Source organism: Macaca thibetana, chromosome 11, assembly GCF_024542745.1.
Source record: "Macaca thibetana thibetana isolate TM-01 chromosome 11, ASM2454274v1, whole genome shotgun sequence".
Taxonomy (NCBI): domain Eukaryota; kingdom Metazoa; phylum Chordata; class Mammalia; order Primates; family Cercopithecidae; genus Macaca; species Macaca thibetana.
Window position 1 is genome coordinate 90,745,091 of NC_065588.1, and position 25,134 is coordinate 90,770,224.

Sequence of the window (25,134 nt, forward strand, 5' to 3'; positions counted from 1 at the left end):
ATCATTCCTTACACAAATAAAATATCACTTAAATTACTTACATACTTAAAGTTCATATTTTGGCCGGGCACGGTGGCTCACACCTGTAATCCCAACACTTTGGGAGGCCAGGGCAGGCAGATCATGAGGTCAGGAGATCGAGACCATCCTGGCTAACATGGTGAAACCCCGTCTCTACTAAAAATACAAAAAAATTAGCCAGGCGTGGTGGGCGCCTGTAGTCACAGCTACTTGGGAGGCTGAGGCAGGAGAATGGTGTGAACCCGGAAGGCAGAGCTTGCAGTGAGCCGAGATTGTGCCGCTGCACTCCAGACTGGAGGACACAGCGAGACTCCATCTCAAGAAAAGAGAAAAAAAAGAACGCCAGCATTTCCAGGAAATCAGGGGAGGTCTCCTTTTTGCCATAGGAACTTTGGCTCCGCACCTGACCCATAACGCCAAGGAACAGCACAGCCAATTTGCAAAGCATGATGGAAGAAACTCAGTGGCCTGTCATTATGTACTGTCGCTTTGATGGTTTTTCACAGGATGTAGTGCTCCTCGTCCCTCTCTCCTGCGATCTTAACATTTTGTCTCCACTGAATTACCATTGATTATTTCACTCAGTCTACCATTATAATCACCTGTGCCTACAACTCTGTATTGTCATTACTATTTCCAGAAAATATAAGAGTCCTAATATAATAAAAACAAAATAGTCCCACTTTTGAATAATGACTATATATGCAACTTCAGCATTTCACCTGTATAAAGTCCCAGACTTAATACATTCTTACAGTCACATGAAAAAGCATGACTTTTTTTTTTTTTTTTTTTTTTTAAAGACAGAGTCTCATTCTGTCACCCAGGCTGGAGTGCAATGGCACAATCTTGGCTCACTGCAACCTCCTCCTCGTGGGTTCAAGCGATTCTCCTGCCTCAGCCTCCTGAGTAGCTGGGACTATAGGCGTGTGCCACGATGCCAGGCTAATTTTTGGATTTTTAGTATAGCCAGGGTTTCACCATGTTAGCCGGGATGGTCTCGATCTCCTGACCCCGTGATGCGCCCGCCTCAGCCTCTCAAAGTGCCTGAATCACAGATGTGAGCCACAGTACCCGGTCGACATTATTTTTTCTTTTTTTTTTTTTTTTTTTTTGAGATGGGGGTCTCTGCCACCCAGGTTGTAGTACACGGCACAATCATAGCTCACTGCAGCCTGGAACTCCTGAAATCAAACATTCCTCTCACCTCAGTCTCCTGAGTGGCTAGGTCTATAGCTGCACACTACCACGCCCAGCTCATTAAAATATATATATATATATATATATTTCTTTTGTAGACACAGGGTCTTGCTATGTTGCCTAGGCTGGTCTTGAACTCCTGGCCTCAAGTGATCCTACCACCTCAGGCTCCCAAAATGCTGGGATTACAAATGTGAGACACCACACCTGGCCAACACTGTATTTATTTGTAAGATGAGATATGTTCTTTCATATATTATTTCATATATTCTTTTTAGTTTATAATATCATCAGGGACATGTGTATTCCTAAATCTTCCTAAAGTATTCCCCTGAGAACCAACACACTAAAGAACACCATTACTTTCATCTGTATAAGTAAAAACGTGCAAGTATTGTATAAGTCCTAATTAACACAAGAAAATCCAAATATTTTTATTCCATGAATTCCTTTTACACTAAATTGTAAAAATAGAAGATGACAAGAGTCAGCTCTACTTTGAAGTTTTCAAACTAAATTTGTTGTTTCTATAAAGTATATTTGAAACTGTATTTGCTGTTTCATGATCCACAATCATCTCACCAGGTTTTTACTGTTTTTGTATATAGAAAATCAAGTATGAAGGTAATTGAACAAAAGTAAATCCACAGTTATCCACTCAGTAATACTGCTCCTACATAATCAATTGTGAAGTAAAATGAAAGAAACGTCAGTCTTACTTTTCCACCTTCTTAGCTAGCAGTTTATCTTCAGATTCTTAAGACTATCATAAAACATCACATATGAAAATTAATGATGGCCAGGTGTGGTGGCTCATGCCTGTAATCCCTGGACTTTGAGAGGTTGAGGTGGGAGGATCACTTGAGGTCAGGAGTTCGAGACCAGCCTGGCCAACATGGTGAAACCCCATCTCTACTAAAAATACAAAAATTAGCCAGGCCTGGTGGCCCCTGCCTGTAATCCCACTTACTTGGGAAACTGAGGCAGGAGAATCACTTGAATCTGGGAGGCAGAGGCTGCAGTAAGCTGAGACTACATCACTGCACCCCAGCCTGGGTGACACAGCAAGACTCCATCTCAAAAATAACAATAATAATAATAATAATGATAAATTAATGATTATACCAACCCCTTAAAAATTTTAATGAATATCACTTAGTCCTTCATAAGTGAAAAATAGATTAGTCATCAGATTTCAAATGCAGGTTTCACTATCTGAAAAACAACAAAACTAAGAAACTAGAAAATACAAATAATCCTTATCAGATAAATATCATCATTAGATTTTAAAAGGAAAGTATAAAATAAAGCACCACTATATGAAACCTTAGTGTTTTCTCTTCAATATACTAAATCTTTGTTTTAGGCTAGCAATCTTTATCATTCCTACTTTCCACAAGATAATTTTTACATGTAATTCCTTGGATTCAAAACTCTTTATACCACATGCAGTGTAGATCAACTGGCTACTTAACAAAATTTGCAGTTGCTGGATGGCCCATAATCAGAGTGGCAACTTCAAACCGCCAGTTACCTTCCAATGGGTAAGGTCTAGGATTTGTGTTGACTACACATTGTCGAGACCCAGGTTTAGGGCAGATGGAATGTGAGTGGTGGACTGGTTTGTGGGTTTGAGGGTCTGTGTGGGAGACTACAAATTCTTCTTTGTGCAAAGTGTAGGAGTGCAACACTGAACATGGACTTAGTCTATGTCTGGCCTCCCCACTCCCTCTTCAGCTGAAGCTGGAGAGAATGGGCATTTTGTAAATGTTATGGCATATGCCAATATAATATAATGACATTAAATGAAAACAATAACAAATAAAACATGTGGGCTGTGGGTACATCTGAGTTCTACTATAACCTGGCTGCTGACTTTCTCTGAGACTTTGAACAATTCATGTTGCAGGAAGTCAGGGACCCCGAATGGAGGAACCAGCTGGAGCCGTGGCAGAGGAACATAAATTATTAAGATTTCATTTTAATATGGACATTTATCGGTTCCCAAATTAATACTTTTATGATTTCTTATGTCTGTCTTACTTTAATTTCTTAATCCTGTTATCTTCATAAGCTGAGGATGTACGTCACCTCAGGACCACTATAATTGTGTTAACTGTACAAATTGATTGTAAAACGTGTGTTTGAAAAATATGAAATCAGTGCACCTTGAAAAAGAACAGAATAACAGTGATTTTCAGGGAAGAAGGGAAGACAACCATAAGGCCTGACTGCCTGCAGGGTCAGGCAAAATAGAGCCGTATTTTTCTTCTTGCAGAGAGCCTATAAACAGACGTGCAAGTAGGGAAGATATCGCTAAATTCTTTTCCTAGCAAGGAATATTAATAATTAATACCCTGGGGAAGGAATGCATTCCTAGCGGGAGGTCTATAAACGGCCAATCTGGGAGTGTCTGTCTTATGCGGTTGAGATAAGGACTGAAATACGCCCTGGTCTCCTGCAGTACCCTCATGCTTACTAGGATTGGAAAACCCCACCCTGGCAAATTTGGGGTCAGACCAGTTCTCTGCTCTCGAATCCTGTTTTCTGCTGTTTAAGATGTTTATCAAGACAATGCATGCACCACTGAACATAGACCCTTATCAGTAATTCTGCTTTTGCCCATTGCCTTGTGATCTTTGTTCTCCTTTTTGCCCTTTGAAGCATGTGATCTTTGTGACCTACTCCCTGTTCTTACACACCCTCCCCTTTTGAAATCCTTAACAAAATTTGCTGGCTTTGAGGCTCAGGTGGGCATTACAGTGCTACCGATATGTGATGTCACCCCCAGAGGCCCAGCTGTAAAATTCCTCTCTTTGTACTCTTTCTCTTTATTTCTCAGCCGGCCGACACTTATGGAAAATAGAAAAAACCTACATTGAAATATTGGGGGTGAGTTCCCCCAATAAATTCACTTATCCTGTGCCTCAGTTTCATCTAAAATGAAGAAAATAAGGGCTGGGCACAATAGCCTATGCCTCTAATTCCAGCACTTTGAGAGGCTGAGGCAGGAGGACTGCTTGAGGCCAGTAGCCCGAGATCAGCCTGGGCAACATAGCAAGGCCCTATCTCTACAAGAGTTTTTATATTTTTTGTTTGTTTGTTTGTTTTATTAGCCAGATGAGGTAATACATGCCTGTGGTCCTAGCTACTTGGGGACCTGAGGCAGGAGGATCACTTGAGCTTAAGTTATAGTGAGCTATTATTGTGCCACTGCATTCCAGCCTGGGCCACAGAGCAAGACTTTCTCTTGATCAATCAATCAAATAAGACAGTCCTGCCTCATCTCACTGACTATTGTAATAGAAGTGAGATAATATATGAATAAAGCACTTAAAGCCTTAAAGTTATAAAGAGTTTTTTTTAATGCAAAAAAACTATTATAAATATTTATAGTGTTCTGGTACTACACTGTCAATGGACACAAATGATCCAAGGTTCATATAGTTTCTTACAGATGAAACACTCATAGCAGTTTGCTCACTAATAAGAATAAAACAGTCTGATCCAAGTAGAACAGTTTTAGTTTTTATTAAATGCCCAGAACACTGTAAATATTTAGTAATTGGTAAAGGAAGGTAAGTATATTTTAACTCTTAATTCCAAATAAAGACAATGCAATAAATTTAAAATGTAGATACGTTTGTAAAGAGAATATTTCACAAAACTATAGATACCAACCTATTTTTTATGAATATGGCAGGATAAAACTAGTATTTCTCTCTTCCATTTGAAAAATATTCCAAAAGCAACACAAGGAATGAAAAACAGTAACCCCATTTTGGGCAAAACTAGGAGACAAACCACAAAACGAGTAGAAAGGCTGCCAAAAGCAATGGAGATGAAGTAGGAATATATGGTGTAGGCAGCATAGAGAGAACGCTCCAGTTGCAAATGGCAGAAAAAACAAAGTCTACTTCTTGAAGTTGATGGGTACACTTTAAGGTATAAACTCCTTGTTTATATCAAAGTGCACAGGTTGACAGTTAGAGCTTTCCTATATGTGGTTTGGTTCCAAGAAGCAGAAAGAACAATGCTAACTAAGGAATCACACTAACTATATTTGCAGAGAGAAGTCCATCTCTGTGGCTATATGAGACAAAAGACTTTGTATAATGAAATTCCCCAAAGTTGTCTATCTCCATTGGCTGAGACAAAATAAAAGATAAATAGAATTTTAAAAATCTACAGTCAAAACAGAACTTTCACAAGAAAACTGTTGATATGGAGCTGATGAAAATCATGATGAATACTCCACCATTAATTAATGAAGTTATGCAATCAACTCTAATTTGAATTTTTTAAAAATATATAATTATAAAATTGTGTTGACTAGAACAATAATGAAGAAACTCGTATAATCAATCACTTACCTCTGATTCATATTTTATTTTTCCTTCGTCTAAAATACGTGCATACTCTTCCTTCTGGTGTTCAAATTCTGACTTGAGAAATGTATGTTCATAGCGAAGCTTATTATATGCAGCTCTATACTTTTCCACCTCCTAAATTAAAGGGAGAATGCAATTTATCATAGATTTATAAACAAAATTTGTACTCACTCCAATAATCACTTTTACAAATATAATTTTAGGCCGGGCGCGGTGGCTCAAGCCTGTAATCCCAGCACTTTGGGAGGCTGAGACGGGCGGATCACGAGGTCAGGAGATCGAGACCATCCTGGCTAACACGGTGAAACCCCGTCTCTACTAAAAAATACAAAAAACTAGCCGGGCGCAGTGGCGGGCGCCTGTAGTCCCAGCTACTCGGGAGGCTGAGGCAGGAGAATGGCGTGAACCCGGGAGGCGGAGTTTGCAGTGAGCTGAGATCCAGCCACTGCACTCCAGCCTGGGTGGCAGAGCGAGACTCCGTCTCAAAAAAAAAAAAACAAAAAAACAAATATAATTTTAAATTACATTATAATGACAGCCACTCTAAAAGTAAAAAATAAATTTAACAGAAATACAAATGAATTTGGAAAAGTCCTCATAACAAGTATCCTACATATAGAATTAGTACATTCCTGAAAAGATACCCAAAAAGTAAATTACCATTCAATTAATCTTATTTCTTCACTGGTTCTCATTATAATAAAAGTGTATTGTATGAGGAAAGTGTTAATCTCTGGACTTAAACAACATGTAAGAATGCAGCACACCTTTCAAAAGATAGATTTTTTAAACGTATAATTTAGTATAAGTAAAACAAATTCAAGAGAGATAAAAGGTTATTGTAATATTTAGTACAGCAACTTAACATCTAATTAAATATTACAATGATAGTTCAACACACCAACCTGAAGAATACATGCAGCATCATCTCTACTGACTGACCAGGAACACATGCAATTCCTTGGAGTGCCCTCATCCTGCTTCCTAACACTACTCTATGAAAGCTGCTGGCATTCTGAATACCCAACGAGAAACTCAGGCAACAGAACAGAAAGATACAGGAGACGCTAACAAAAAATTCGACTGAACAAAGAAACCATGTCTCCTAAAACACCCAGCTCACCAAAAATCTTTAGTTCAAAGAATTCTAAGCCAGTTTATAAACCAAGAAAATGGGTTTCATGATTTTACTACAGATACACTTTGCTTTGATTTAAAAAAAAAAAAAAAAAAAAAAAAAAAAAAAGCTTGTATTGAACTTAATCACTTATCTTGGGTCAAATTTTGTTTATTTACAAAAATTAAATCTACTCCCCAACCATAATGGCTTGCGACTAGGTGTGTATTAGAAAGATCATATTATCAAGCCAGTAAGCCATTATAAAAGACGATTCTACACTGTTTTGGGTAATGACCACATCACTAGACTACAGCTCTCCAAAGGGGCCCATTTTGAAGGAGACAATAATCATTTGTATGTATAAGGCCAGCTATATTTGTTAAATAAGGTAACATATATAAAATGTCTAGCAAGTATCTAATATACTTATTATCTGCAGTCTTATCCTGTCCCCTTTATTAAGCATTTAATCATACTACACCAACACTTCACCAAAGGAGACTAGTCTCAACCTGAAGTAAAACTGTAACAGATTTTTACTTTTATGAAGTGGCATGAAACTCATTCTTTCTTTCAACAAATATTAATTGAGCACCTACTGTATACCAAAATCTGTTCTAGGAACTTGGAATATAACAATGAACAAAACAGGTAAAGGTTCCTCCTCTCATGCAACTTCCATTCTAGAGGTGGTAAAACAGAAAATAAACACAATAAATAAGTAAATTATATAGCACAGTAGAAGGTATGCATACCAGAAAGAAAATGAAAAACAGAGCAAGGTAAGGAGGTCTAAAGGTCTAAGCAAGAATGGGAAAGGCAGGTTGCAATATTAAATAGGTAGACGGGAGCAGTCAAAGTAGGCCCCACTGAGAAAGTGACATTTTTAGCAAAGACTTACAAGAGATGAAGTTAGCCACGACATATCTGGAGGGAGAGTATTCAAGGCAGAAGAGATGTGCCAATTTGGCTGGGCATGGTGGCTCACGCCTGTAATCCCAACACTTTGGGAGGCCAAGGCTGGTGGATCACTTGAGATCAGGAGTTCGAAACTAGCCTGGCCAATATGGTGAAACCCCGTTTCTACTAAAAATTCAAAAATTAGCCAGGCACGATGGCAAGTGGCTGTAATCCCAGCTATTTGGGAGGCTGAAGCAAGAGAATCGCTTGAACCTGAGAGGTGGAGGTTGAAGTGAGTCGAGATCACACCACTGCACTCCAGCTGGGCAACAGAGCCAGACTCTATCTCAAAATAAGATAGTTTTTTTTAATTAAAACTAAAAATAAAATTAAAGAAATGCACCAATTCTGGAGTGTCAAAGAAACATCAGTAGGCCAATGTGGAAAAAGGAAAGGAGATAAGAGAGGTAATGGGAGTCCAATCCTGTGAAGCCTTAGAGGCCACTGTAATGACTGAGTAAAAGGGGGAACTATTGCAGGGTTTTGGAGTAGGGGAATGATGCTCTTCATCGAGACTTTTATCCCATGAGGATAAATGCACAGTAAACAACGTAAGTTACTTACTTCATCTAGATTCCGAAAACGTTCTCTCATTGGAGTTTCTAATTCTTGTTGTATTTGGGCTCTTAGCAATTCCAATTTTTGTGGAGTTAATATCTAATATGTAGAGAAATGCAAACAATATAAAATCACATTAAAATCAAGAATTCTCCATATTTCAAAGACTCTCTCCTAATTATGAAAATGGAATTCATGAAAGTTTTCACAATATAGTTATTTTTATAGTCATCACTATACAAATAGAATCATCATTTGAAATAATACTTTAAGAATCTCAATTTCAGGCTCTTGGAGATGTCAAAAATTCCATTAACATGAAGTAAAGACAGTTACTGATTATTATTGCTATTGTTAGGAATAACTATGTTGGTAGCTAAGACTATCATGTTGTATACAATGGCTAATAGTCTAGTTATTTTCCAAAGCAGGCAAAATAAAGGTGTAACAATTTGTTATACCAAAGAGAACCTTTCAGACTTATTTTCAATTAGAAAAGGCTCATTTGTACTCTCACACTGTACCTAATTTAGGCTTCTCCTTGTCACACTCTTTTATAGAACTCATATTTTAATAAGCAATTAAATATTTAGGTAAGCCTCATATGGGAAGACACAGTCTTTATTCACCATTGTATTCCCAATACCTCCCACGAATGTCTGGCACATAGGAACCACTCAACTACACTATTTCACGAATGAATGAGGAACAAATGCCAGCTGTAAAAAAAAAAAAAAAAAAAAAAAAAGTCTACAGTTTGTATTTATATTAATTTCTACAAAAATGATAATGTTCAGTTTATTTTTTTATGAACAGTCCAAATACTATGTTCAAAATATTACATTCTACTGAATGGAGAGCATACTATATATAAAGCATTGTACAATGCACTGTAACCTACATACTTTCCTGTTCTAAGCACCTTATATGCATTCATTGATTTAATTCCTAGAACAATCCCACAGTATAGCTACACTGAGGCATACAAGGTATCTAAATAACTTTATAAAGATCACAAAAACTCAGGTGAAGCACATATCTCCCCATAAAAACTTCAAACTCTAGTGTTAAAAATAACTCATACACACAAATAACTATAAAAGTAGGCAATACAGCCTTACCAGACAGGTAAAAAAGAGAAAACACATTTAGGATAGAAGGCATGATGCATCAAAGGAATGGAAAAACTAAAGCTTATACAGAACCCTTATATAGAAAGCTTACAGAACCCAAACTCAAGCCAGGTAACATTTTAATTTGCCTGGGTGTCAGAGACTGTATGGGAGAAAAGCAATTCTCAAAGGTGAGTTAAAGCCATTTTGAATGGGACCACATTAAGTACTACAGAAAATTTAAAATTGTGGGTCCCTATATTCACACTGGTAGAAATCTCTAAACACTGTAACATTTCCAAATGCCACCTTGGAGGGCTGTACCCTGGCTGGAAACAAAAGGAAAAGAGGTTGCAGCCAAAGAGTGAAAGGTTCCTGAATACCAGGTTTAGACTCTTATTATTTATTTGGTATTCAATAGTATTTACTTTAAAAATTTATTTAAAATGAATATATATAATTACATAAATAATTCAAACAAAAGCTTAAAAGGTCTTCTCACTTCAGCAATCCAATTTTCTTCTATTGAAGCAATCATTGTTAATAACTTCTTATGTACCCTTCCTAAAACAATCTCCAGATACACAAGCATACATATCACTTTTGATTTCTATACAAAAAGGATATTGTACATATATTTTTCTGTATCTTATTTATTGAAGGTTTTTAAGCTTAAGAGTGACACTACCATATCCATATTTTACAAAGAAGCAAGATGAATCAAAAGCTTTAGTGGGAGAGTAGCTGTAGCTGTGGGAAGAAGAGGCAGTAAATGGAGCCAAAGAAACCAGATAGAAAACTCATGTCATAATCTGGTTTATGGTATCAAGTATCAAGTCTGGGTGACAACATTAAGAGTCCAAACTAAGACGAGGTAGCAATTAAAAGGAAGAGATTAATAGGTAAAGCTTACATGGCTCCTGTTTCAAATGATCTAACTTCAAAACTAAGCAAGCAAAACCATGGGAAAACTAAGAAAACCTGAACAAAGATGGGATATTAAAAGGTATTAATGAATAAGTATTTTAAATATGGTAAAGGTATTGTGGTTATGCTTTTAAGAGAGACTGCACTGGTTTGTTACAGAGATATATACTCAATTATTTGTTGAAACAATATAATTTGATTCAAAATAATCCAGAGACATTGAGGAAAAAAGTGGGAGTGGGTGGAACAAAGTAGTAGATAAAACAAGCCTGGCTCAGAGAGAATTATTATTAATGCTAGGTGATGAGTACATGGGAATGCATTACATGTTTGAGATTTCCAAAACTGAAAGTTAACTGAAAGTAAAAAGCCTTTCAGCCAAGGTAGAGTAAGAGCCCAGATTCACTCTCTTGCCTGAAACAAACAAAAGAACAGACAAAAATTAAACAGTTTGCAAGACACTAGACATAAGAAAGCAAAAGGCAGATCCCTGAGAGGCACAAAACATAGAAGATGAGCTTTGGGAGTTTTCAGGACCTGGCACAGGAAAGGATACCCATGCAGTTATGATGGACTCCCTGAGTTGAGGAGATGAAACTGAGCATCTAGGGACACTGAGGTGGTTAGATTCCTAAGACAGGGTAGCAGAGAAAAGAGGGCACAGAAGGATAACTATGAAGACCTACAAAAAGTCTTGACTCATTCAGTAGAGTACTGATTAGCACATGTGTGCAAGGAAACTACCTAAGGCTAGGCAAAGAAACACCTGAAAGGAGTAGAAGGATGAATACAAAGAGCTCACAAAGACCTAAGAATAGTTTCTGTTCCCCCAAATCAGATTAAAATCCTTCATTTCATAAGGAAATTGTTATAGTAGTCAGAAGAATCTTGCGTCAGTGGTGGGAAATAATTAGCACTACACTAAATACTACTCTGGCTCCCACTTAAAACTTAAAAGCAAGACCTAGAAAGATAAAACTGTTTCCAAATAATTCAACTGTGTCCTAAAATAAAGTTCAAGAACATGTATCAGAATATAAAAATATTGGGAGGTGGAGACTGCAGGGAGCTGAAATCACGCCATTGCACTCCAGCCTGGGGAACAAGAGTGAAACTCCATCTCAAAAACAAAACAAAAACAACAACAAAACAACAAAACAACTCCAGCATTTTAAAAAGAAAGTTCACAATATCTAACATCCAATAAAAATTTACCAGGCATGCAGAGAAGCATAACAGACAGAGAGAGAGAGAGAGACAGAGAGAGAGAGAGAGAGAGAGAGAGAGAGAGTGTGTGTGTGTGTGTGTGTGTGTGTGTGTGTGTGTGTGTGTGTTAGCAGCAGGGGGGATAAACTTAAAACAGGCCCAGAAATGATACAGATGTCACTGAAATTTTATTGCACAGTTACTGTAACTGAATTCCGTATGTTCAAAGAACTAGAGAAAAGACTGAACATGTTAGATAGAGATAAGGAAGATATAAAAAGACCAAGGCCGGACAAGGTGGCTCACGCCTGTAATTCCAGCACTTTGGGAAGCCACAGCGGCAGATCACGAGCTCAGGAGATTGAGACCATCCTGGCTAACATGGTGAAACCCTGTCTCTAATAAAAATAAAAAATAAAAAAATTAACCAGTCGTGGTGGCGGGCACGTGTAGTCCTAGCTACTCGGGGGGCTGAGGCAGGAGAATGGCATGAACCCGGGAGGCGGAGCTTGCAGTAAGCAGAGATCACACCACTGCATCCAGCCTGGGCGACACAGAGAGACGCTGTCTCAAAAAAAAAAAAAAAAAAAAAAAAAAAAAAAAAGACCAAAATTGAACTTCCAGAGATGAAAATTACACTGCATAGAATTAAAGGCAGGTTAGATATTGCAGAAGAAAAAAATCAATGAAAATCAATGAATCTGAAAACATGGCAAGAGAAACTAACCAAAATGAAGCACAGAGACAAAAAATACTAAAAATAAATTAATAAACAAGATCAGCAAGCTATGGGAGAACTTTAAGTGGTCTAATATTAGAATGTAATTAAGAGTCTCCAAACGAGGTGAAAGAGGAGACAGAAAATATTTTTAGAAGTAATCTCCAAAATTTTCAGTTTGATAAAAACTGTAAACTCATAGACCTATGGAATTCAATAAACCCCAAGCACTACAGATACAAAGAAAACTGCAAAGTATGTCAATCAAATTGCTTAAAACCAGCAATAAAGAGAAGAGCAGCCAAAAAACCAGACAAGGTGCATTACAAAGAACAAAGATAACCTGTGCTCACTACCCTGTAGAGTGATGCAGCTGCACAATATCCATGCAGCTCCTAATATTATATGTTCAATTACATCACAGATGCCTCTTGGAAACAACAGTGCTTTAAATTCTGTAATGGTGTGCACCTCACGACTGGCCTGAGCAATCTAACAGCATATAACAGTTTAGGGGTCTTCTGATCTGAGGTCTCTGACAAAGGATCTCTAACTTTTTCTTAACTCCTAGGAATCTTATTAAAAACAAATACCCACATAATAAATCCTCTCTTCCTCTGTCTCTCCCCATCTCTCCCTCTCTTATCCCCTATATCTCCAAAGCACACATAAACCAAAGACACTGACTGAATTAGAGGATTTCTCCCATCCCATTTTAGGAAAAAATATTCTGTCTTAGACTACCTTTTTTTTTTTTTTTTGAGAAAGAAAGAGTCTCGCTCTGTCGCCTAGGCTGGGGTGTAGTGGCACGATCTTGGCTCACTGCAAACTCTGCCTCCAGGTTCAAGCAATTCTCATGCCTCACCCTCCCGAGTAGCTGGGAGGACAGGCATGCACCACCACACCCAGCTAATATTTGTATTTTTAATGGAGACAGAGTTTCACCATGTTGGCCAGCCTGGTCTCGAACTCCTGATCTCAGGTGATCCACACACCTCGGCCTCCCAAAGATCTGGGATCACAGCCATGAGCCACCGCGCCCAGCAGTGTCTTAGACTTCTAATGGAATATTGCCACTACTTGTCTCCAAAGAAACATAAGAATGCTTTACCATACAACAGTCTAGGTGTCATTATCTATTTTAAATCTATAAAAACAAATCTTTAACACTGCAGTACTTGCCATTTAATAATCTAAAAAAGGCCAATATTTTACAAAGAATACTTTAAGAAGGTAAATACTGCTATGTCAAACATTCTTAATAAATTAATGACTGAAACTGAGTATTATATTTTGATCTGAGCTTCCCAACAGTCAAAACAAAATGGGAAACTGTATACTAGGTTATAGTTTTCATTAGCACAAAAAGAGCATATTAATCATTGGTAAAGTAATTTTCATTTAGTTTTATTAGAATATATCAAATGATCCCCATATGTAAAAAGGTTTTGTTAACATAGTACATAGTAACACAATAACAACATGTACTGACCACTTACTAGATCAAAGTACCATACTAATACTTCTTTTTTATGAATTTCTACCGTCACAATTCCTTTTCCTGTGATTTTTTTTCCCGCTTCAAATTTTCATTTGTTTTTAGCCTGCTCTAAAATTCTCAGTTATTGCTTGATAAATAAGAAACAAAATACTACAATCTCTGGGTCCTTGGTGAAAACGGTATTTCTCGCTGAAGAAACTGTACCTTTTTATTGGTTTCAGAAAAAATGAGATCTCTTTTTCATTAGCATTTATCAACAGTACAAGTTTCTTTTCATTTTTATTTTTTTTTTTTTTTTTTGTTAAGAGTCAGGGTCTCACGCTGTTGCCCAGGGTAAAGTGTTGCCCAGGCTCCAGCTCCCTGAAGCCTCAAACTCCTAGGCTCAAACAAGTCTCCTGTCTCAGCCTCTTTAGTAGCTGGGACTACAGGTGCATGCCACTACATCAGGCTAATTTATTTAACTTTATTTTTTAGAGACAGAGTCTCACTATGTTACCCAGGCTGGTTTTGAACTCCTAGCCTCAAGTGATCCTCCTGCCTCCCAAAGTGCACCATGCTCAGCCTGAACTAACACTTTCCATGCATTGTCTCATTTCATCCTTACAGTCATCCTATGAGCTAGGCACTATTATCATTCCCATTCACTACTGATGCAGAAATGTTCTTTAAATGAATCTCATATCTTTTTCCTATAAAAGTCAAAGAGATGACATTAAATCTTAGAAAAAGCATTTTTGTAGGTAGACTAGATAATGCATGTATATTTTAAAAATAATCTCCTTTCATAAACTTTCATTGAAATATTTCTTGATCTTTGTTGAAATTACTTTTCTAAACTTACAATTCACGTAAATTTCAAGCATCCATTAAATAAATAGTTAAATTGCTTCAAAATATGTGTTCATATGTATACATGATTGTTTCTTTAGCTTATTTTTGCCAAATAAATATCACACAGAAACTAGATATGTGTATCTTAAAAAACAGAAGCCTTACTAGATAAATTATATTTGTGAGCAAACATTTGGGAAGTTTTCACTTGGAGGAACATGCAAAGTTATCAACAGGGAGGCTATAGCGTAGATGACTTCATTTTAATAGGAGACGGAAAATGTTTAACATACTTTAATCTATAAATACAATCGGATCACTTTAAAAAGTTCACCAGGTTCTCTAGCACTGAAAGCACTGAAGCAGAGAATGAAGAGTCCTGTATGAAAGACGTTCCAAAAGGGATTCTGCTTTGGACAGTGTATTCGTTTCCTAGGTTGCCATAATAAAATACCAGAAACCACGCAGCTTTAAATAACCGAAGTTTGTTCTTTCACAGTTTTGGAGGCTATTAGTATGAAATCAGGGTGTGTTGACAGGCCTTCTTCCCGTAAAATCTGCAGGGAAGAATCTTTCCTTGCCTCTTTCTAGGAAGCTTCTGAAGCACTTAAATCTCTGCCTCCACCATCATACAGTGTTCCCCTCAAACCCATCTGTTTCCATCTCTCTTCTCCTCTTTTTTTAAGGACACCAGTAACACTGAGTTAAAGGCCCATCATACTCCAATATGACCTCATCAACTTAACAAATTATATCTGTAATGACTCTACATCCAAATAAGGTCACATTCTGAGGTACTAGGAGTTAGGACTTCAACATATCCTGGTTGGGGATACAACTTGACCCATAATAGATTCAAAGAAAAAATAGATGATTACCAACTCTAACATGCTGAGGCTCTAGGTATGTTAGAAACAGACAGTGCAATATATGAACAACAATCCCAATTCATTCATTTATTTCAATTTTTCATGTCATTCATTCAACAAATAGGTGTTTACTAGGCATTATCCTAAACACTGAAGACACACTGAAAAAAAGTTCCTGCCTTCATGGAGCCTGAATTCAAATAAACAGGTCATCATTTATGAATATTTACTATGTGGCAAGTATGGTAGTAAAAACGTAGATGTTATCTCATTAGTCCTCACAACTCTTCTTGTTAAGCAGAAACTTTTATCCCCTTTACCACACGAGAAAACTAGGCATAGAGACATAGTTACTTGTTGAAAGTATCATCTTCTGGAAGAATTGACCCTTTTTTTTCATTATAAAATGTCCTTTTTATCTTTAGTGATACTCTTTGTTTGGAAGTCTCTTTTATCTGATATTAATATAGCTACTCCAGCTTTCTGGATGTGCTTTACTTACTTTCTGGATGTGCTTGGTACAAATAATCACGTTTAGATGTCACTCTCACAAAACAGAATTAAATTTATAATACCTGAAGAATCTCTCAAATATCTTGGGTTCAGCATTCACAGCTTCCATTCACACAAGGCTCTAAATTTTTGCAAAACAAATTAATGCACTGATTGTACAGGCTTAAATTACATTTCCCTCTTCAATTTACATTTCTGAGGTTTCTATTTGTATATTTAAATGTCCTAAATATACCTAGGAATGAAACAGTGAGCATAGTGGAGGCTCCAAGCCAGGCTTCGTGGTGTTCCCAGCAATGGTAGATTTCAAAAAGTTATTGAATGACAAACTTACAAGGCTTCTGTCAAAGGATATCTAAGAGTTGGGTGATATGCCAGACAGGTGACTTGAAAGATGCCTTCTTACTCTCTGAACTTCTGACTCTAATATTAATAATACCTTATTATTTGTACCAAGTAGATTGTTAGGCAGAAATAAATAGCTGGTGCTCTTCAGAGATTAAATAAATACAGGAAAATATTATTCGTAAGAACCTACTAATTTAAAATTTACAGGAAATTTGACTGGAGTTTAAAGTCTGGCTTTGGTCTACTTTCCAGACAAATGAAAAAATGAATAGTGTGAAAATTATCTAAAGAAACTGTACTTCAGCACTTCGGAAATAACCATCTTTTGCTTTACAAACCCATTTGCTTTACGAGGTACACAAAAATTATGTGCACATACTGTTTTTACAGTCTCTTTTAAGAAGCTCCTTACGAACAGCTATCTTTTTTTGGTTTACTTTCAGTTATAATGCATATACAAATATTAGTAAATCTTTCTTTTAAAAAATTCTTTAATTCTGGATTTTTATCAATTCAAACTCACTTTTTCCCTCATTATTCTTAATGGTAAAATATTATTTATATCAGAATAGGCAATATAATACCAATTTACATAAAATAATAGTTTAATGGCTCCCTTACATGGTAGCTAACACTCTAAAATATATGAAAGAAGATTAAATTGTACCACTTGGAGATACAGCAAAGTAATCACTAAGGATATAGACAGAAATTGCCAAATTCACCAAAACTACTTACTTCCATTACATATCTGACTACTTTTATACTAACTCAAATATATTTTCTCACCTGCAGTTTCATTTCTTCTAAGTCTTTAGTTTTCTCTACTAATTCTCCTCTTAGTTCTTCAAGCAGCAGCTGAAGTTTTTCCTGCTGAGTTTGCTTTTCATTAAACAGGTGCTTGAGTTCATTTTGTAACTTTACATATTCATTATGCAACCTGGTTTTTCAAAAAAGAATTCAATTTTGAGTAAATCCTTTCTTTCTAATTGCATTACTTTATGTAAAGTCAATCAACACTACAGAAAAACAAGACCAATATCACACATTACTTTAAACCCACAAATATCTTCTCTTTACAGAGTTTCATTTAATTATTAACACTGTAGTTTTGGAACGCAATTTTACTTTGGTGGGAGATGGAGAACACATTTAGCCATCTGGATACATTTAATCTTACATGTCTTGCTACTTTCAAAATAAGGTGTATAAATTCATAACCCACTTGATATCATACTTAGTTTAGAACAAAATAATTTTAAAGTAAAAATTTTACTATATTAAAAATGTTTTAAATGTATACACTGCAAAATAACAAAATTATACTATATTCCATAGCAAACATTCAGCCAAGATAATGCCAATAACTTTTTAAAACTAAACCCCACTTCTAGATTTAAGTAATTTACCTTGTGTGTTCAGCCTTCAGAGTCTGATAATTAGCTTTATGATGCTCACATCGTAACCTTTCATCAATTAACATTTTCTGGAACTCCGACTGAGAACCTGTCAATCCGCTGTCTCCACCAGGAGGAAAATTACTGGGAAAAGTGTCCATATCGGTAAATGTGCTGACAACCATGTAAAAATAAGTTTTGGCTTTCTTACTGTTTTAGTTTTCTTTCCAAGAGTATTTCCTGCTCCTTTCTTGCTAAGGCAGAATCTCAGAAGGCCAAATTATACCTGCGCAGAGAAAAAACATAATTTGCGATCAGTAAAAGTAAGCTTCCTTTAATGTTACATATTTTTATCACTTTCATTATTCTCCTTATCTTTTCTTTTCTTTTTTTTTTGGGGGGGAGGAGTCTGCCCAGGCTAGAGTGCAATGGTGTGATCTCGGCTCACTACAACCTCTGCCTCCCAGGTTCAAGCGATTCTCCTGCCTCAGCTTCCTGAGTAGCTGGGATTACAGGTGCCTGCCACCATGCCCGGCTAACTTTTGTATTTTTAGTAGAGACGGGGTTTCACCATGCTGGCTAGGCTAATCTCCAACTCCTGACCTCAGGCGATCTGCCTGCCTTGGCCTCCCAAAGTGCTGGGATTACAGGTGTGAGCCACCATGCCCAGCCTATCCTTATCATTTTTATTACAAAGCCCAATTCTCAGATTTTAATTGTTCATAAAACAAAATGCAAATATAAAGCCGAATCACACCTCGAAAAATTTTCTTTATTTCCATGCAGCTTCTGTGACCATAAAAATCACGTCTTCAAGTATTAACCTAGCTCCACTAGAAGCACAGACTTCTCCAGTTTAGGTAGTCTTAAATTCACAAACCAGTGTTGTGTTTCCTGAAGCTACTGCAGTAAGCTTCAAGTATAGATCCTGGTACAAAATCCATACTTCCAAATTAGAGGAAAAGCTATTTGGAACCTGGTAACTGGCTGGGGAGAATCAAGGTCTTCAAAAGGTGACTTCCAGCAAGTAACTATGTCTATGATTAATGCTTTGAAGAGTCTTTTATTTGACACAACGCAAGCTGCACCCAGACTGCAGATTCAGATGAGAAATTAGTCAACACATAAATATTGATCAACTCCTATTTGTTATACACTGTTAAGAACAGAAAACTAAATCTACCTATCTCCAAAAGCACTGACTCGGTATTACGAACGTCACTGTTTATTTCATCTAGAAGTAAAAAATGATATTTCAAAGTGTTCTTATAACTAAGAACAAAAATTTTAATTAAAATAGTTGTCTTTCTTTCCCTAGTCCCATAATACATATATACATATACACATATATATACACATACACACACACACATATATACATACATATTTTTTTCCTGATAGAATCTTCCTTAGTCATGGGTTATTAACAAATCACTTCTTATAACAAAAAAAAATCTTTGTCCTATGCAAATCAACCATTATTCAGCCTTGCTTGAATTATACCATCTCTGATAAATTAGTGTGATATCTACGTATTACTTAAGACAACCTTTAAACTATAATTGCAGTTGTTTTGGTTTACTCTGAAATTATATTTTAACAGAAGGGGAAAAGTCCCTCAAGAACATTATACTCCTTACTCTTAGGTTTAATGTGCACTGGGATTCAATCTTTGTAAATACAGAACGTGCTATCTGTAGCAGCTACCACAAAATTATCCTGCCAAAAGTATACATTTGCCAAGGATTAATGAATTGCATCATAAAATTGGCATTCAATTTTTACTCCACTGTGGGTAAAATGCTATCAAATAGAATCTCATGCTCCAACGAAATCTTTTGTGAAAGAAGAATCAACTGATGTGGCAAACTTCATTGTTGTCTCATATTAAGAAATTGCTACAGCCATCCCAACCTTCAGCAACCACTACTCTAAATAGTTAGCAGCCATCAGCAGAAAGGCCAGACCCTCCATCTGCTAATAGAGGATGACTTACTGAAGGCTCAGGTGATCAACAGTATTTTTTAACAACAAAGTACTTTCCAATTAAGGTATCTACATTTTTAAGACATAATTATATTGTAAACTTAACAGACTACAGTATAGTGTAAACATAACTTTTCTATGCACTGAGAAACCAGAAAATTCATGTGACTTGCTTTATTGTAGTAGCAATCCAAGTAAGTTAAAATAAGGAAACACTAATTGCTAAATGTAAGGTTAGGTTTACTCTTGGCTTCTTAAAGCTTTATAGGAAGAAAAAATATTTGGGGATTAATAAATACGTTTGGCTCCACATTAAAAATTATTCTACGGAAAAAAATACATTTTTAAAGATTATAAAATGTGTATTTATAAAATGTTGATATGTGACAGCTCAAAATTGCTTACTTCCTAGGTTCTCACTAAAAATTAAGATTACTAAGATTTAACAAAAATTAAGATTACTAAGAGTTAAAATTCTAGTTAATACATACAATTCTGTATGCAAAGTGTACAAGAAAAAAACAAAATTTGTTTTTGGTGAAAAATTGTTTTAAAAGACATAAAAATGTTTTTATTTAAAAAGTAGTTTGTCTAATTCAGAGGTTATTGAAAGATTATTTCAAAATATGAATTTGGAAAAACATAAAAACAAGGCAGAAAGTAACAAGTGAAAAACAGATACAAAAACTATGACAATGTATTTTTGGTAAGAAAAGAGAATGACAGTAATTTTTTGTATAAAAAAATCTTATGTGGTTGAAATGATAGAAAAAAAGGGAAGTAAATTTTTGTCCTAAGGTAAAATGATTGTTTCAATATAGAAAAGAGAAATATAAGGCAAAACTAAAGGATTAAGCAAGTTGTAGAAGGTCTGGGCAAATTATGAAAGGTTTGTGAGAGATGAATCTTATGAAAGAAATTTTATTTGTGAACAAATTGGCTAAGATGAAAAGTAAACTATTTATAGGTTTGTCTTAAAATTGACTCCTCATATCAAAAGTACACTGATACAAAACTAAAATTTGATCTTCTCTTTTAAAACAAGATTTTCTTAGAGTACTGACTACTCTCAATGAAAAAATAATAAAAGTACATTTTAAGACAAAAAAACACCACTATTTTAAAATAATAAAAGTAGATTTTAAGGCAAAAAAAAAACCCACTACTTAAAATGGAGAGAGAAATTAATAATGATAAAGGTTAAATACACCAGAAAGATGTGATGATTTTAAATTTATATGCACTTACTATGGCCACTAAATATGTAAGGCAGAAGTTGTCAAAACTCTAAGGAGAAATAAACAAATTCACAATGATAAGAGGAGAATTTCACCACTATTCTTGGTAACTAATGGGACAAGATGATTTTAAAAAATAATCAATAAGAACACAGATAATTTAAACAACACAATTAACCATGCTGACCTAACTCACATATGGAAGACTATACTCCATAACTATAGAATACACACAACTCACAAGTATACACATAACATTTATAAATATCAACCACATGCCAGGTATTTTTTTAAAATTTCAAACATTTTAAAAGACCAAGATCATACAAGACACCTTCTCTGACCACAATGCTATTAAACTAAAACTCAATACAAAAAATAACCAGAAAAGCCACGTGTTTACAAAGTAAGACACACATTTCTAAATAACTTATGAATCAAAGAAAAGGTCAAAATAGAAATTAGAAAATATGTAGTACTAAATGAAAATTGATACCCCATTTCAAAATTTATGGAATAAAGGTTTCTACTTTGAGGAAGATGGAGCAGATACACATTTTCCTTTTAAACTCATTAATACAACTAAGAGTGCTGGATTTAGGTATATGACAAACTTAAGACTGAATAACGGAGACTAGAAGGCTGACCACCTAAGGACCTGAGAATGCAAGGACAAATACAGTGGTGAGTTTAGTTCCCTGGGCTTTCTTTTTCATATATCTCAGACACAAAGCTGAAGAAACTGGCAATCAGGAAACACCAATTAATTCAGACAAATAAGTCTTGAACAAAAAAAGCCTACTCTCTAGCCAAAGGAACAAAAAAGAGGAAGCCTAGCAAGATAATATGTAGACAATTACAATGCACTCTATCCAAACACCACACACACACACACACACACAAAACTGCAGTTCCACCTCCATCCACACAAGCAAAGATCAGGTGGAAGCCAAGGTAGGCTATAGTAAAATACCCTAGTACTGGGCCAAGATGGTGCACAAGAAGGCTGACTAGAAAACAGAAACTTCCATTGCTTCCTGAAAACATAATAAAGCTCAATGATCCCGCAATGTCAGAGGAGACGACACAGAAAACCTAAACTTTCACCTCCACCAACAGTAACAAAGAGGACCTCCCCCACCCCACTGAAGCGCTGGCACAGAAGGCCTAGTTAGGACAGGCACAACCACCAACAGTAATGAGGTTACCCTCTCCAGGGTATCAGTGAAGATCACATGGAGAGCCAGAACTACAGCTACCTGGCAATAACAAAGACCCCTCCCGCAAGCTCCCTCCCAAAAAAACTAAAGTGTCAACAGAGGCCAATTTAGAAACCTCGACTTGCTAGGCACTATGGCTTGTGACTGTAAATCCCAGCCACTCAGAAGGTGAGGTGGAAGGATTACTTGAGACCAGGAGTTCGAGACCAGCCTGGGCAACAGTGAGATCCTGTCTCAAAAAAAAAAAAAAAAAAAAAGTCATTAGCTGGGCATGGTGGCATGTGCCTATATGCCCAGGTACTTGGGAAGCTAAGGTAAGAGGATTGCTTAAGCCCAGTTCAAGGCTGCAGTGAGCTATGATTATGCCACCACACTCTAGCCCAGGCAACAAAGCAAGACTCCCACCTCTTAAAAAAAAAACCACAAACAAAAAAAAACCTTGTACTTCCACCCCCACCTGGCAAAAACAAGGTAGTACACCCTCTTTCCTCTACCAGAAAAGTGTCAGAAAAAGCCAGCTAAAACAAAAGGTTTAGATAGAATCCATGGTATTATAATATCCAAAATGTCCAAGTTTCAACAGAGAACCACTGGTCAGCCAGGCACGGTGGCTTAGGCCCGTAATCCAAGCACTTTGGGAGGCTGAGGCAGGTGGATCACCTGAGGTCAGGAGTTCAAGACCAGCCTGGCCAACATGGCAAAACCCCATCTCTACTAAAAATACAAAAATTACCTGGGTGTGGTGCTGCATGCCTATAATCTCAGCTACTCAGGAGGCTGAGGCAGGAGAAACGCTTGAACCCAGGAGGCAGAGGTTGCAGTGAGCTGTGATCACACCACAGCACTCCTGCCTGGGTGACAGAGGGAGACTCCATCTCAAAAATAAATAAATACATACATACATAAATATAAGAAAAGAAATCCACTGATCATATCAAGAATGAAGATTTCAAACTGAATGAAAAAAGGTAACAAGCCAACACTATGATGACAGAGATGTTATGGTTATCTGACAAAGACTTTAAAGCACTGATGATAAAAATGCTTAAACAAACAATGACAAACAAGCTTGAAATAAACGAAAAGAGGGTCACAGCAAAGAAACACAAGCCTCAGAAAAGAAGGTAAAAAGAACAACCAAGTGGAAATTTTAAAACTGAAAAATACAGGCTAAGCCTGGTGGCTCAAGCCTGTAATTCCAGCACTTTGGGAGGCTGAGGCAGGTGGGTCACTTGAGGCCAGGAGTTCGAGATCAGCCTGGCCAACATAGTGAAACCCCGTCTCTACTAAAAATACAAAAATTAGCCAGGCGGTGTCACATGCGCCTGTAGTCCAGCTACTCAGGAGGCTGAGGCAGGAGAACTGCTTGAATCTGGGAGGCAGAGGCTGCAGTGAGCCAAGATTGTGCCACTGCACTCCAGCCTGGGTGACAGACTGAGACTCTGTCTTTTAAAAAAAAAAAAAAAAAATTCAATGACCAAAATAAAAATACTAGATGAGCTCATCAGCAGAAATAGAAAGGAAAAGAATTAATACACTGGGAATACAGAACTACAGAAATTACTCAGCCTGAACAACAGACAGAAAATAGACACACAAAATAAACAAGCAGCTCAGGGACTGTCAGAACTAAAATAAAATACCTACCATTCCTGTTCTTGGAGTATGATTCCATTTATATGAAATATCCAGAACAGACAAATACACAGAAGGTAGACTGATGATTGCCAGGGGCTAAGGGAATGGGGAAATGAGAACTGACTGCTTTATGGGTACAAGGTTTTCTTTGATGCGGTAAAATGTTTTAGAACTAGACGGTGGTAGTTGTTACACAATGTTGTGAATGTAATAAATGCCACTAAATTATGTACTTTAAAATAGTTAATGTTATGCTACACTAATTTCACCTCAATAAAAAAAGAGAAAAATAAACCTAGCAAACTAGAAACTTCAAAGTGCATCAGTCTCATGAAAGGTGTATATAAAAAGATTATGTTAAAACACCATACCTGATTTTAAAATCTTAAAACATCTTTTTCTGAGAATGTGATCAAAACAAGAAAGTCCACTATTGCCACTTTTATTCAACAGTGTATTGAAGAACTGGAACAAAACAAAGGAATAGAAGGTATAAAAACTAAAAAAAAAAAAAAAAAAAAAAAATTCTTTATATACAGATGTTCTGATTGTGTATGTAGAAAATCTAAAAAAAATCACAGAAAAATAATTAGAAAAAGCAAGTTAGCAAGATTGGTAGATAGAGCAATATACAAAAATTAATTGTATTCTATACGCCAGCAACAAAATATTTTTATTTTTTCAATAGTGATATTCTTTAACAAAGTATTTTTAAAGACATTCTTAATAACATTAAAAAATACCAAAAGCCTAGGTAAAAAGATGTGCAAACTATTTACTATAGGAAAACTGTGGCTAGCTACTGAAACTAAAAAAGACCTAATAGAGATATGGATCAGGTATATGGATTAGAAAACATTCTAAAGAGACAAATTCTCCCCAATCTACAGATGATGCAATATCAATATCCAAATGAGTGTGTCTCTATGTGTGAGAAACAACATGCTGATTCAAAAATTTATGTGGAAATACAAAAGATTTCCACTGTTGTTGGCCTACCAACAACAGTGGAAATGATTTTAAAGAAAAAAAAATGGGAGGACTTTACTATATATCAATACTTAGTATAAATATACAGTAATTAAGATGGTATGGTATGCCGTTGGCTTAATTATAGACAAAGAGACCAATAAAACAGGATACAGCCCATAAACTGATCCACCCATATAAGATAATTTAGAACTAAGGTAGTTTTGCTGAACTGGAAGAAGAGAGTCTTCAATAAACGCCACTGGGACAACTAGATCACCTTGTAGAAAAAAACAAACTTGGGCCTTTCTTTATATTACACACTAAAATTAATTCCATTTGGACTGAAATGTGAAAAGCAGAAGCAAAAAGTTGCCACAATATAGCAAAAAATATTCAGTAACGCAAGGC

General features: G+C 36.2%; 1 protein-coding gene across 2 annotated transcripts in view; it reads right to left on the reverse strand.

Annotated features, from left to right (window-relative positions):
* The window catches only part of CEP83 (centrosomal protein 83), a 146,950-nt gene that overhangs the window by 83,866 nt on the left and 37,950 nt on the right, over positions 1-25,134 (reverse strand). For both annotated transcript variants that reach the window (XM_050747159.1, XM_050747160.1), the window contains 4 exons: positions 17,685-17,958; positions 17,065-17,215; positions 8,257-8,349; positions 5,595-5,726 (listed from right to left, as the gene is read on the reverse strand). In XM_050747159.1, coding sequence (XP_050603116.1) covers positions 5,595-5,726; positions 8,257-8,349; positions 17,065-17,215; positions 17,685-17,857 — 549 coding nt within the window. In that variant the 5' untranslated portion in view covers positions 17,858-17,958. The remainder of the gene's footprint in view (positions 1-5,594; positions 5,727-8,256; positions 8,350-17,064; positions 17,216-17,684; positions 17,959-25,134) is intronic.